We start from the raw sequence: 12,590 nt of genomic DNA, 5'->3' as shown, positions 1-12,590 counted from the left end.
TCTTTCACTCTTCCCCATCATCTCCGTCCCTCCTCTGAGCTCAACGCTCCCACGCTGAAGACGCGTCCGCCTGCTGCACTCAGCTCAACCGAGCGCTGTGAAGAACGCGACGCGATGGTTGCCGCGGCACCGGCAGCCCACCCTCGATCCCAGCCACCGCCACCCACTCGTCCCATTCTAACTCTCCCGATCCCTCCGCCTCGCCGCCGCTCGGCTGACGCGGTCACGTCGCAGTCATTTACCGCCAGTCCCTCTGCGTTCTCCTCATAAGATCACAAACTCACAGCCGCTCACGGCCATCGCAGAGATCACAGTCGCAAGTGTCTCTGGAGGAAGCAGATACACACGCACTGCTCTCACCAAGATCCCCATTCCCCACCGTCATCCCTCCACCCCGACGAGCACGGCAGAAGCATCCTCTCGACGCAGGCCATGAACATGTCTCGCTCATCGTCTCTCTTTGCGAGCGACTACTCTCTCACTCCTACTCAAAGTCGAGACGACCCAGCACAGCCGCGCCTAAGCCCCTCGATTCCTCAGCTTCCGCAGCGGTACCACAGTCACCCCAGCAGCACCACCTCGATCAGGCCAATGCACGCGTCATCCCTGCGTCCGCGGACCAGGGCGAGCATGGCCAAGGCCCCCACGCCACCCAGCCCGCGCATACGCACGAGCGGAACAGACTGTGTGTCATGCATGGAGAGTGAGTTGCGGGCGTGCTTACCTGGGGTCAAACTGACAGCAGCGGGGAGTGCACACGAGACACGCTCTCAGGCGCTGGGGCACACAGGTCCCGGCGCCGAGCGGCACCTCCGCGCAGCCGCGGGGTTGTTCGAGGCTGCGCTCGCACAGCAGCCAGGCGGATGGGCTGCACTGCGACTCGCGACCGTTCTCTACCATCTGTCAACGCACTGTCGCCGCTCCGAGGCCGTCGAACACTTACGCGCCGCCCGGGCCCTGGCGGCGGGCTCCGGACCGGCGCTCGAGACGCGCGCGGCGATCTGTGCGCGTCTCTCCGCCCTCCTGAGAGCGCCAGGGGACGATCTCACATCGGAGGCTGGTGAGGCCGCCACATCCGCCCTCGACGCGTTTGAGGATGTCGCAGCGGAGAAAATGGACTACGCGTCCTCTCTCTCCAAGGGAGACTTCGAGCTCGAAGCTCCTGGACTCGCGGCCACGTTCCTCGCTCTCGCAGAGGCCGCGGCCGCCGTCTCCACCCTGAGTGATCCCGATGGTGCAGAGCCACACGCCGAGCTCGCCGATCACGCGCTCGCTCACGCAGCCAACATGGCCAGCCTTGCGCGCGCACCGGCCTTGGTGACACACATCCAGCTTGTGGGCGCCCGCATTGCGGCCGACCGCCTTGCGTTTTACGCCCGGTGGGAAGATGTCAACTGGGACGATCTCCTGTCTGAGCTGTCCACACTCGCTTCTCAAACTCGCGAATTAGCCCAGCAGCTCCGCGGGAGCCGGGGAGCCGCGGCAGCCGAGCAGGCTGCCGAAGCCGTCAAGCTACTGGCTGATGCGCGCGTTATGCACGCCGGCTCCCTCGGCAAGGATGCTCCACCGCCAACCCCCGGAATCATGAGCGCGCGCAGCTCGATATTCGCCACGTCCCCGGTGTCCGTCACCCTCGCGACGCCGCATACCGCCGAGTTCTCGCCGCCAGACCACACGCCCGGTCTGAGCTCGAGCTCGGGCTCGTGGCTGTCCTCAACGGGATCGCCGCCCATCCCCGAAGAGCCAGAGGAGGAGAGCAGCCTGGCACCCGCCATTCCCGACCCCGCAGCCGTGACCTCTCCACGCAAGCGCGCCCCGCCCCCTCCCCCCTTGAAGCTGGTGCAGCGTCCTCCGCGCCCCGTGATCCAGCCTCTGTCCCCTCTGTACCCCCCGCCCGCACTCTCGCCTCTCAACCCCGCGCGGCAAGCCACGCGCCCGCGCCTAGTCCGCAATTCGAGCTCGGCCCTCTCATCACTCGGCGCCGACGCGCCCCTCCTCGCCGTCCAAGTACAATGGAACGAGCTCGCCTCGGCCGGCAAGAGCTACAAGCTCGCCCTCTCGCTCCTCTCCGCCGCGAACCTGCCGCCGCACGACCGCGCGCGCCGCAAATCCGACCTCCTCTTCGCGGTCGCCGCGGCGGCGCTCGCGCGCGCCGCCCTCGTCCCCCGCGTCGCCGCGACGCCAGGCATATTCCAGCGCGCGAACAGCGGCTCCTACTTCTCCCCGACGGCACCGCACGCCTCCCCCGAGTCCCTGCGCAGCTTGAACCTCGCGTCGCGGCGCACGTCGTCCCCGCGCGTCGTGCCCCCCACCCCGCGACACGACCCGCGCTCGGGCGTGCGCGCGACGGGCGCGGCCGCGCTGCGCGCCACCGCCGAGGTGTATGCTGCGTGGGCGGCGAGGGAGGTGGGCTGGTCCGCCGTCATCGATCCGCGGGGGCGCGTGGCCGACCGCCGGACGGGGACGGCACGGGGCGACGAGGCGGGCATGCGTGCCGTCCTCCTAGCGCTACGGGTATGGTGGGTGCGTGCGGTCGCGGGGGACGGGGACGGGGACGGTGCTGAGGGGGACGAGAGCGGGGAGAGTGGGGCAGAGAGCCCCGCGAAAGCGGACGAGAGCCGTCGGCAATCGGGAGTTGAAGACGGCGCGGCCGAGATCAGCCCTCACGGTCACAAGTTTGGCGTGCCCCCGTCAACTGCTCGCCGCATCGCGGGCGTGCTGCGCCGCCTGCGGGATGAGGGCGCGGACGCGGACGACGTGCGCCGCTTTGTGGCCCCGCTCACACTGGGCGAGGACGAGGGACGGTTCTGGGCCGAGGTGGAGGATGAGCTAGCGCTGGCGTAGGCGGCGTAGCTCGCGTGTATGTACGTGTACGCGATGTGCATAATGTATATCAGCCGTGATCGCAGTTACTGTGGCTGGCCAGAGCTTGGGACTGGCTCTGGAGGTTCGTCGTCAATTTGTTTCTCAACCAGCATGTTCATCTGAAATTACCACTCTCATGTCGACCCTCCCCCGTGGCAGGAGAGCAGTTACGCGAGCAAGAGTAAGGATGAGTGCATTAAAAGCGTCGTGGCATCATGACCTGTCGCTGGCAGCGGGAGGACGGTACAAACCTTGGCATGCGCAAGCTCCCCAATTGATCTGCGCGCGGCAAGACACCGCAAGGTTAGAGCCGAGCGTTCAGTCAACGGGGTGAGCATTGCAAGAGGAGATGTCAGTTGCACCGAGCGACCGCCAAGCCGCGTGAGCGTGCCAGTCCGTCGTTGACGAACTGTGACTCTAGACATTTCATCCCGACCTCACTACCGCACACGCACCGACAGACACGTCACGCACCCCTCGAGCGCCTCGAACTCGGAGATGCCCGCCGTCGTGACCGTGTACCCCATGCGGCGGAGGAGGGCGGCGGTCTCGGGCGCGTCGCTCGACATGAGCACGTGCTCGTCGGAGAGCACGACGACGGCGACGCCGTGCTCCTCCGGAATCGGCATGAAGCGGGGGAAGATGTGCGGGTTGTCCACGATCGGGAGGTATCCGATGACGGTGCCATCCGGGAGGGCAGTGACCGCGGATTCTGTGTGAGCGTCTTGCTATTGCCTCGCCTTTGTGTTCTTCTCTCTCTCCTCTCTCGCCCCCTATATTCTCCGTCCTCTGTCTCCCGAGCCCCCACTCACTGAGGTGCAGCGCCTTGGTCACCGGCACAGCGTGCAGCGTATACCCTTCAGCATGCACGATCCGCCGCAGCTGCTTGATGCCCTCGCCGTTCGTGCGTCCCCCAAGACCGACATACACGTCCTTGCCGACCTTGAGCACGTCGCCGCCGTCGAGCGTGCCGTCCCCCGTGATGCTGTGCACGCGGATGTGGGGCAAGCGCGCGCGAATCGCGGCTTCGACGGCCACGGGCTCTGCCGCGCGGCTCGGCGTGCCGGGCGCCGTGATCACCGCCACGTCCCCGAACATGACCACCGCGTCCTCGACGAACACGCAGTCCGGACAGTCGTCCGCCACGGGGACTTGGACGACCGCCCAGCCCTCGGCGCGGAAGATGTCCAAGTACGCCTGCCATTGGGCGAGGGCCGCGGTGTATGATACACTCGCGGGTTTCGCGATGTGCGTGATTTGGCCTTCGGCGAGGCGGGACGAGGGGGGGCGGACGAGGAGCGTCTTCATGGTGGTGAGGGGAGGTGGGGAGTTGAGTCGTGTTGGATGGTCGAGAGTTGCGGAACGGCAGGTGAAGCGCGCGTAACGAAGCGCGCATCCCGCGGCCATCGCCGATTGCTCGGAGATCTTCGCCCGGTGCCGGTGGGTGCATGGACTGCAGCTCGAGGTCGACGGAGCGGAGATGGGGCAGAGGATGGCCTAGATCTGCACGGTCTACCATGATCAGAACGTGCTGCATGCACTACCTATCCGTAGGCATCTTCATGTCCACTGCGCCCACCACCATACTGGGTCCCTCTCAATGTCGGTCGACGAATGGCTGGGGTTGAGACCGGCGCTGGCCTCCATGACTGCAGGAGTATGGGCCGAGATCAATCGCCTGGCAGACGAACTTTGAGAGGTCAAACACTGCTTCACGTGGGAGGCTTGGCTCGACAGCCTCGACCACACCGAAAGCAAGGTGCAGGGCTTCAAAGTACGGGTCGCCAACTTCTGCACCGCATGCAATGGCGATGGCGCGAGCTGCCTGCGCAGTAGCCAGCTCAGAGCTGGGATGAGCTCAGCCGTTTTGGCACGTACAGAGCTGAACCAAAGGCGATATCGAGCGCGAGCGCCGCCCCGCAGATGACAAGCTGGCGCATCGCCACGCGCACAGGACGCCACCACAGCCAGAGGGTCTTGGATGATGGGCAGCCCGGGCTAGGCGCCCAGGCCGGGGCGGGGAGAGCGGCGTCGAGCCGACCCGCGAGGGGACGGAGGGCAGCCTCGAGACGGACGAAGGGGGTGACCAAAGCCGCGACGGCCACCCTGTCGACAAGGGAAGATGGGAGCGGCGCGGCGAGGCCGACGTACGCCAGCGGATGGCGACGGAGGCCGAGGAGGACGCAGAGGAGGAAGCTGGAGAGGTAGCTCGCCATGGCTTTGTGCGCGCGTTGGGGGTCGGACGAGAAGTGTTGGTAGACTTGGATGGCCACAGAGCATGCTGAGGCATATACGAAGGCCAGCGTGTAGAGGAGAAAGAGAGCTGGACTGAGGACGGGGCAAAACGAGGAATCGTTGGAGAGCGGGAGGCGCCCCGTCGCGAACACCGAGCGGAGGGCGTCGGCGAGCTCTGGCATCATGTCGTTGGTCAGTAGCTGATCAGTAGTCGACGAAGTGGTTAGAAGACGAAAGGTGAAGACTGACAAGAAGAGTCAGTAGCAAGGAAGGTGGTCGACCACGCACTGCAAACACTCTCACATAGCACCATACAACCCAACCATCATCCCTACGCACGCTGCGGCGCAAGCGTGAACACCTCACCGTCCCCGTTCGTCTTGCCGACCTTGACGCGTGCCGTGGCCTTTTCGAGGTCCATGATAATGCTGAACAGCGTCTCGGAATCACCTGCCGAGGTCTTGTCGCGGCAGATCGAGCCCGGAAAGTTCTCCTCGTCGGACAGCCACGCCGTTACCGCGCCCGGCGTAACGGGCCCCTCGTCGGCGCGGACGAGCTGCTCAATGCGCGCGAGCCGGTTCGGCGAATCGTGCAGGAACGCCGCGCCGAGCTTGACCTCCGGGTGCTCCTCGACATAGTGGTTCGAGTGCAGCACCGCCGTGCCGGCGGGCACGGAGGTGCGGCGCACCTCCACGGCGTCCTTGCAGCTGACTTCGAGGCCGATGCCCTCGTGCTGGTCCGCGACGAAGATGTGTGCCGCGCTCGCCACGCCTTCGCGCTTAAGCCGGTCGACGATGGCGCGGGCCTTGCGGTCCTCGGTCATCTCCTCGGCCCAGTCGAGGGCGGCGCGCAGTGCGAGGTGCACGGGCAGCTTGTCGTGCGCGACGCCGAGCGCAGAGATGGCGTTCAGGCACACGCCGACGCCGGCGGAACACAGCCCGATCTTGCCGATGATGCCCGCTTCCGTCACGAAGCTGATCTTGCCGTTGAGGTTGAGCGTGATGAGGTTCTCGCGCTGCGCGACCTTCCAGTCCCAGTTCTGCGCGAGGATCGCCGTGCCGGGCGCGTGTACCGACAGCGACGTGCATCCGTCGCTGTACATCCCAAAGGCGACTTCGGTGCGCACATTGAGCGCGATAATTGTCGCGAGGGGGAGGTCGGTTGCGTCCGCCAGGCCTGGTATCAGCCGCTGTAACAGATAGACCCACCCTGCATCTCCTCAACATATTGCGGGTACTTGGCGTCAAGGAAGGGCTTCCACTGCTCTGCGGCGGCCTCGACGCGCGGCCAGTCCAGCTTGGCCATCTTCATGAAGAAGGCCTCGTAAAACGCCTTGGTGCCGTACACCAGCTCGCGCGCCGCCTCGCCATGCTGCTTCCCGAGCTGGGGTCAGCGTTGCCGCTAGCCGAGCTTGCCTCGTAAGGGCTCCCCGTGGCGTTGACTGTGAGCATAATGGTGTGTGGGAGGTGAGAGGTGAGCGAGGTAGCTCGAGCATAAGTGCATAAGTCAGTCTCCAGCCTGCGCCAGCCGGTCGTGGCATGGTGGGCAACCGAGAGGCGCGAGCCTGCGCGCGCAAGTGTCGGATAAGCCCGACCTCATCTCGGCGTCCAGGTTATGCCTGAACACTGGCCAAGCGGCGGCGTTTCCAAGTTCGGAGCGTCTCTTGTGCCGAGGGACCGCCGCATTTCGCCGTCGAGCACAGAGACGGCGATGGAGGGCGGGAGGCTCGTGCTACATGACTTGAGCGGAGACGCGGAGGTCTTGGGCTGCCGTGCGCGACACCATGTCCCGTAGAGCTCCACAGCCGCCTGCTTCGCGCTGATGCGGTGGCGGCGACTCTTTTCCAGCTGTCAGCGGCATCCTCAGCCCGACCCGGAGAGTCACATCCCCCACCCGCGGATAAACTGCAACATGACTCCTCCAGCACCCACCACGCATATGCACATGTTGGGAGCGCGTCTCTATAGCATGCGAAGATGCGACGACGCGTGCAGCGCGTGCAGAATGCATTGGGAAGGGGTGTGCGTAGTGTGAAGAGTCTGGCGTAATGCATGACAGCTTGTCCGGAATTGTGACATCATTTGCATTTTCCGAGGATCGAGTCGGAAGTGGAGGTCATCCGGCAAAGGGGCCTCTCTCACGCTCACAACATCCATCCTCGCCATCTCTCCACTCTCCATCATCACTCTCCAGTGTAACATGAAGAACAAGACACCCGCACTCATCCCCCTTCCTGGGGTCTACGTACCCCTCCTCTCATGGACCAAGCCCAATTCAGACGCGCTCGACCTCGACGCGTACTGCAAGCAGATTGACCGGTACGCCACCCTCCGTTTCTCGCTGATCCAAGCGTCGTCGCCGAAGGCGTCCAAGGCATCCTTGTTCACGCAGGTCGCGGCGATCCCACCGACCTCCCCGTACCCGAGTACAAAGCCGCCATCCAGGCAGCCAAGGATACCATCTGCGCCTCCGCCAAGCCGGGGCCAATCTCGCGCACGTCATACCCCACCCTCGTCGTCGGCACCAGCGCAAGCACCTTGTTTCGGACCATCGAGAGGTGTGTGTACGCCCATCAGCTCGGCGCCGACTACGTGCTCGTGCATGCACCCGCCGACGCGACGACCGAGCACCAAATCGCCTCATTCTTCACGAGAGTGAGTCAAATCAAGGGGGTACAATGGGGTGATTGTTCCCACGTCGCTTCCCACAACGCCTCCTTTCGGTCTTCCTTGAGACATGCTGACATCAGGTGGCAAAGTGGTCCAAGATCCCCGTCATCCTCTACGAGACGGCCGGCACGCCCGCCATCTCTTCGGCTCTGCTGCACACACTCGCGGCACACGGCAACATCGTCGGCCTCGTGTCGTGGCGCCCTAGCACGGGCGGTAAACACATCACCGGCTTCGCTACGTTCCAGTGCACCTCGTCCCTCCACATGTCTCTCGGCGGAAGCACTGGCATCATCGCGCCCCTCGCCAACCTCATCCCCGCCGCCGTCGTGCGTGCATGGACCAGTTGGGCGAGCGGCAATGTCGCCGCCGCCCGCCGCTTTGCCAACGACATGGAGAACGCTGGCGTGCTCGAGGCCGCCGAGGACGTCCCGGGCATCGCAGTGCGCGCGTGCGGCCGCCGCTGCCCCGAGTGCCCGTTCTGGCCCTGCGAGGAGGCCGGCAGCTGGTGGGGGCTTCAGAACACCTATTACGATTTGTGAGTCTAGTGGGCGAGGGTGAATCTTGACTGACGACAGCACCCCCACGCAGTCGTGCATTGACTTGGCTGAGTTGGCCACCACCTCTCCGACTCCAACCCCGACGGTTATCGCCAGCGCCAATCTCAGCTTCGACTAGCGAGCTTGGCACATCGCGAACCCGTCCCAAAACCTCCGCGCGTCTGCCGAAGCGCGGAGGACGAGATTCCACCCTCAGGAGGCGACATTGTAGCCTAGTAATTGTGTGTATAGCAGTACCGGTACTCGGGTCATAATTTGTGGCAGAGTAGATAGCGAGATGAAGGTTGTACTCTATGAGGAGGTGGGCGGCGACACACCATGGTATCGCAACAACACACCGCCTTACGGCCTACATTGGGCGACCACCCTAACACCGCCTCGTCAACTCAAATCTTGTGCATGCAAGTGATGTTCGATGATACAACAAGCCACAGTGTCCTACACCCCGCCCCCCGGCGCCGCCCGTGGCAACCGAACAGGGAGGAGCAACGCAAACCCGCACCACGCGACCGCGCCATTCGCGGCGAAGACGAGCGTCGGCAGCCCCGCGTCGCTCAACGCGGAAAACGCATACCCAAACACGCCAATCGTCGTGACCTGCGCGAGCTTCTCCACGAGCGCAATGGCGCTGAGGGCATGCGCGCGCTCGTGGCTCGGCACGAACTCGAGCGTGACGCCCTTGCTCGCGGGCCCCGTCCCGCTCGCGAAGGGCAGCACGCCCGCGGCCGCATACATGTGCCACGGCGCGCTCGCGAGCGTCACCGCGCCGGTAAGCAGGCCGTCGAGGAGGATCGAGTAGCGGAGGAAGAGGAGGTCGAAGAGCGGTGCGCCGGGCGAGGGCGGCGGCGCGAGGTCGAGTACCGGCGCGCCCGCGGCGTCGGGGAGCTCGGCGCCGTCCGCGTCGAACGGGTGTTCGGGGGCCGGCGCGAGGAACGAGGACGCGGCCGGCGAAGCCGAAGCCGAAGGAGAGGCCGAGTTGCGCCGCGAGCGCGAGCGGCGCCGTGGGATGTTTGGGATGGGCGGGGCGGGGAGGTTCGGGAGTGAAGGGCGCCGCGACTTGCTCCCGGGACTATGGGAGGTGCGGGACAACTTGGTGGGCGAGGCGGGAGAGGGCGGTGTTGGGAGTGTGGGGGAGGAGAGCATTCCGGGTGATGGTGTTTTGGATGGGGATGAGGAGGACGACGACGACGACGGCGACGGTGAGTCGACAGGCGCTTTCGCGGTCGTCGTAGGCGTGGGAGAGAGCCAGCGCCGCCCCGCCGTAATCATGTGCGGGAAACATTGGGTGAGGAAGAAGCCGCGGACGAGGAGATTCAGGCTCAGCATGTATCCGCTCGTGTCGGGCGTGAAGCCAAACACGTTTGTCGCGACCAGCTGGAGCATCATGGGCACATACCCCGTGGCGAGGACGGAGAAGAAGGTGCCGAGGCCGAGGAGCGTGAGGTTCCAGTCTCTGCCGCCCGTCGCGCGCCGGCGCGGCACGAACACGCGCAGCGGGGCGAGGAAGCTCCTCCGCTCCTCCGTCTTCGCTTCGGGCGTGAAGTGCGGCAGGAAAAATATGCCGAACAACGTCGACAGGACGAGGAGGCAGAACGCGCCCTGGAACGGCGCGAGGTATCCCCACACGCGCTCGCTCACGCCGCCGGCGGTGTATCCGATCCCCGAGCCGAACATGAACACGCCGCCGAGAACGCCAAAGTTGGCGGTACGCTCGGCGTCGGGCGAGAGGCCGGCGACGAAGGCGTTCGCGCAGAGCTGGAAGCCGCCCGCCGAGCCGAGCGTGTTGAACAGCTGCGTCGTCGTGATGATCAGCATGCCGGCGCGGCCACCGAGCGTCTGCGCATATATTTGGGTGAGGTTGCGCAGCGCCGCCCAGAATGTTTGCTGGAACATGGCGGCCTTGACACCGAAGCGGGAAATAAACCATGCTGAGGTGAAGAGGTTGAGGAGGGCTGCGTGAGCGGCGTCACGAAGGCACTCACTGCATCCCGTCGTGATCGAGCTCATGAGCGCGACGCTGCGCGCCGTGGCGCTCTCGATCGCGTGGATCGCACACCGGTCCCCCAGCCCGTCCCATTCGTGCGTCTTGTAGTACTCGTCGCATGTCATCGTGCGGAACGAGTAAATCAACGCCGTCTGCGTGAAGCTGAACGTCATCCCGACTACAAACGACACCAAGTACACGCGGTACAGCTGCGGGAAGCACGAGCGGCGCGGCGCCAGCAGCGGCGTGCGCTCGTGGGGCGGCGTCATCTGTGGTCAGCCGTCGTGCTCAGTGGCAACCGGCACGGCATCGGACCGGCAGAACGGGACGAGCGGCGCCGGGCAGATCCCGGCCGCCACCGGCCAGCCTCACCAACCCATCCGCCAAGTCGCCAATGACCCCGGCAGCAAACTCACAGTCGCTCGTCGTGGATTCTATTACTCGAGTATCGAGGAGTGGGCGATGCTGGCAGTCCACATGCGATGGCGTCGACATGGCGGCGTCGTCCGACCGATTGCACAGGGGATGCGGCAACATCCGCCGGGGCCAGCCCCACCCGTCGCCGAAATCTATATCCGTCGAAACGAGCCGCGCTTGGGCAGTCGCGCGTGATCCAAATGACTTAGACCGCTCGTGACCGCGTCCAGTACTGCGCCTCGAAACGACGTAGGCCGTTAAGAGTGGCACTGTGTGATCGCTGTGATCGCCGCTACAGCACAGTGGCAGCCTCGGATCGGCGCAACATCGAGAGATCTACACAAGCGACGTCACCCAGGTTCCGCACCAAATCTCCTCTATCAAGTACGCAAAGCCTGCGCTCTGTGGATCTGACTTCATCTCACTCGCCGCTCCTAGCCAAATTCTGGTTCTTTTATGCACTCCGCTACAACATCCGCTGCTCCCTTGCTTATCCCTTGACAACTTTACAATCCCTCCGCTCCTCACTATCATACTCTTAGCTCCTCACCCGCGCTGGGTGAGCGGGTTCGCATTCGCCTTGCCCGGCAGCGGCTTGTCCGCCGCCACAAAGTGGTTGTAGATCATGCGCTTTAGGTGGTCAAAGTACGTGAACGGCTCGACAGCCTTAGCGCCGGGCGGCACGAGGCTCTGCAGCGGCGTAACGAGGAAGTCGCGGGGCGGCTCGAAGAAGAACGGCATCGATACGCGGTACCGCGAGCCCTTGTGAATAACGCGGTGGTACGTGCTCTTGTATGTGTGGCTCGTGAGCGTGTCGATAATGTCTCCGATATTCACAACAAACGCGCCGGGCACGACGTCGGCGGCGATCCAGCTCCCGTCCTTGGCCTCGACCTGGAGTGCTCCCGGCGTGTCGTCCGCAAGCAAAAACGTGAGGCAGCCGTAGTCGGTGTGGGCGCCGCACGAGATACCTTTCTCGGGGTCGAAGTTGTCCGGGAGCGGCGGGTACCCGATCACGCGGAGCACCCAGTAGTTGTCTTGTTGCAGGGCATCGAAGACCTCAGGGTGGCCGAGTGCGTCACACATCGCGCGCATGAAGGCGTGCCCGACGCGTGTCATTTTCGCTGTGTACTCGAGCATGGCGGCCTTGAAGCCTGGGAGGTCGTCTTCGCTCGGCCACAGCTGCGACCCGTTCAACTGCTCCGCCGAGAGAACCATCGGCTCGGGGTAGATGTCTAGTGCCTCCTGCTGGTCGCGCTTGGCGTACGTGACATTCTCTCCGATCTTTTGGTATCCTCTCACGCCATCCTGGCTCTTGAAGATGTGGATCGAGTTCTTCGTCTCCTCTGGAAGCTCGAAAAACTCGTGGCCGCGCTTAAGCAGTGAGTCGAGGTACGCGGGATCCAGACCGTGGCCAGTGACATAAAAGAAGCCTGGGGTAAGCGGCGACCCGTGGGGTGGGGGGAGGGTGCGGAACGCGACTCTCGCACCCTCTCTAAACCCATCGTGCAATACCATCGTGCAATTACATCTACTTGCCTCTCAAATGACGTTTTACTATCCTGTCCCAGCCACGCAGCACTCACCAAACTCTCTGCACGCGCTGTCGAGTGCATCACGAGCCTTCCGCCTATCTTCGTCCGTGGCCGAGTCGTCGAGGTAGGGGCTGATGTCGACGATGGGCAAGCGCTCCGTGCTCATCGTCCCCACGGCGGAGCGATCGGGCTTGTTCTCTACGGTCATGCTGCTGCGTATACGATAGCTCTACTCGGCTCCGTTGGCAGCTTAGCTATGTATCGCATCCCTATCGCACTCGGCGGCTCCCGGCGCCTATTCCCACATTACTGGGCGCTTGCTGGC

At 64.5% G+C, this 12,590-nt stretch overlaps 7 protein-coding genes across 7 annotated transcripts; 1 reads left to right on the top strand and 6 right to left on the bottom strand.

Moving 5' to 3' along the window:
• Nucleotides 1-2,669: 2,669 nt before the first annotated feature.
• Nucleotides 2,670-2,885, bottom strand: COLE_07845 (uncharacterized protein; the record flags this gene model as incomplete). The annotated part of the gene is made up of 1 exon (XM_018423161.2): nucleotides 2,670-2,885. The coding sequence occupies one exon, from the start codon at nucleotides 2,883-2,885 to the stop codon at nucleotides 2,670-2,672; it is 216 nt and encodes a 71-aa protein (XP_018278819.1).
• A 420-nt stretch (nucleotides 2,886-3,305) lies between these two features.
• Nucleotides 3,306-4,173, bottom strand: COLE_07844 (uncharacterized protein; the record flags this gene model as incomplete). Its single annotated transcript, XM_018426674.2, has 2 exons — nucleotides 3,306-3,577; nucleotides 3,678-4,173. 2 exons carry the CDS (start codon nucleotides 4,171-4,173, stop codon nucleotides 3,306-3,308), a joined length of 768 nt encoding a protein of 255 aa, XP_018278818.1.
• A 1,258-nt stretch (nucleotides 4,174-5,431) lies between these two features.
• On the bottom strand, nucleotides 5,432-6,551 carry COLE_07843 (uncharacterized protein; the record flags this gene model as incomplete). Its single annotated transcript, XM_018423160.2, has 3 exons — nucleotides 5,432-6,276; nucleotides 6,309-6,483; nucleotides 6,516-6,551. The coding sequence occupies 3 exons, from the start codon at nucleotides 6,549-6,551 to the stop codon at nucleotides 5,432-5,434; spliced, it is 1,056 nt and encodes a 351-aa protein (XP_018278817.1).
• A 748-nt stretch (nucleotides 6,552-7,299) lies between these two features.
• COLE_07842 (uncharacterized protein) lies at nucleotides 7,300-8,447 on the top strand (the record flags this gene model as incomplete). Its single annotated transcript, XM_018426673.2, has 4 exons — nucleotides 7,300-7,418; nucleotides 7,451-7,754; nucleotides 7,850-8,307; nucleotides 8,348-8,447. The coding sequence occupies 4 exons, from the start codon at nucleotides 7,300-7,302 to the stop codon at nucleotides 8,445-8,447; spliced, it is 981 nt and encodes a 326-aa protein (XP_018278816.1).
• Nucleotides 8,448-8,767: 320 nt separating this feature from the next.
• Nucleotides 8,768-10,582, bottom strand: COLE_07841 (uncharacterized protein; the record flags this gene model as incomplete). Its single annotated transcript, XM_018426672.2, has 2 exons — nucleotides 8,768-10,281; nucleotides 10,312-10,582. The coding sequence occupies 2 exons, from the start codon at nucleotides 10,580-10,582 to the stop codon at nucleotides 8,768-8,770; spliced, it is 1,785 nt and encodes a 594-aa protein (XP_018278815.1).
• Nucleotides 10,583-11,276: 694 nt separating this feature from the next.
• COLE_07840 (uncharacterized protein) lies at nucleotides 11,277-12,248 on the bottom strand (the record flags this gene model as incomplete). The annotated part of the gene is made up of 1 exon (XM_018420093.2): nucleotides 11,277-12,248. One exon carries the CDS (start codon nucleotides 12,246-12,248, stop codon nucleotides 11,277-11,279), a length of 972 nt encoding a protein of 323 aa, XP_018278814.2.
• Nucleotides 12,249-12,287: 39 nt separating this feature from the next.
• Nucleotides 12,288-12,473, bottom strand: COLE_07839 (uncharacterized protein; the record flags this gene model as incomplete). The annotated part of the gene is made up of 1 exon (XM_018423159.1): nucleotides 12,288-12,473. The coding sequence occupies one exon, from the start codon at nucleotides 12,471-12,473 to the stop codon at nucleotides 12,288-12,290; it is 186 nt and encodes a 61-aa protein (XP_018278813.1).
• Between the last annotated feature and the right edge of the window lie 117 nt (nucleotides 12,474-12,590).

Source organism: Cutaneotrichosporon oleaginosum (assembly GCF_008065305.1).
Source record: "Cutaneotrichosporon oleaginosum strain ATCC 20508 chromosome Unknown ATCC20508_contig08, whole genome shotgun sequence".
Classification (NCBI taxonomy): Eukaryota; Fungi; Basidiomycota; class Tremellomycetes; order Trichosporonales; family Trichosporonaceae; genus Cutaneotrichosporon; species Cutaneotrichosporon oleaginosum.
Note: the sequence above shows the minus strand (reverse complement) of the source record. Positions and strands in the feature narration are given on the sequence as shown.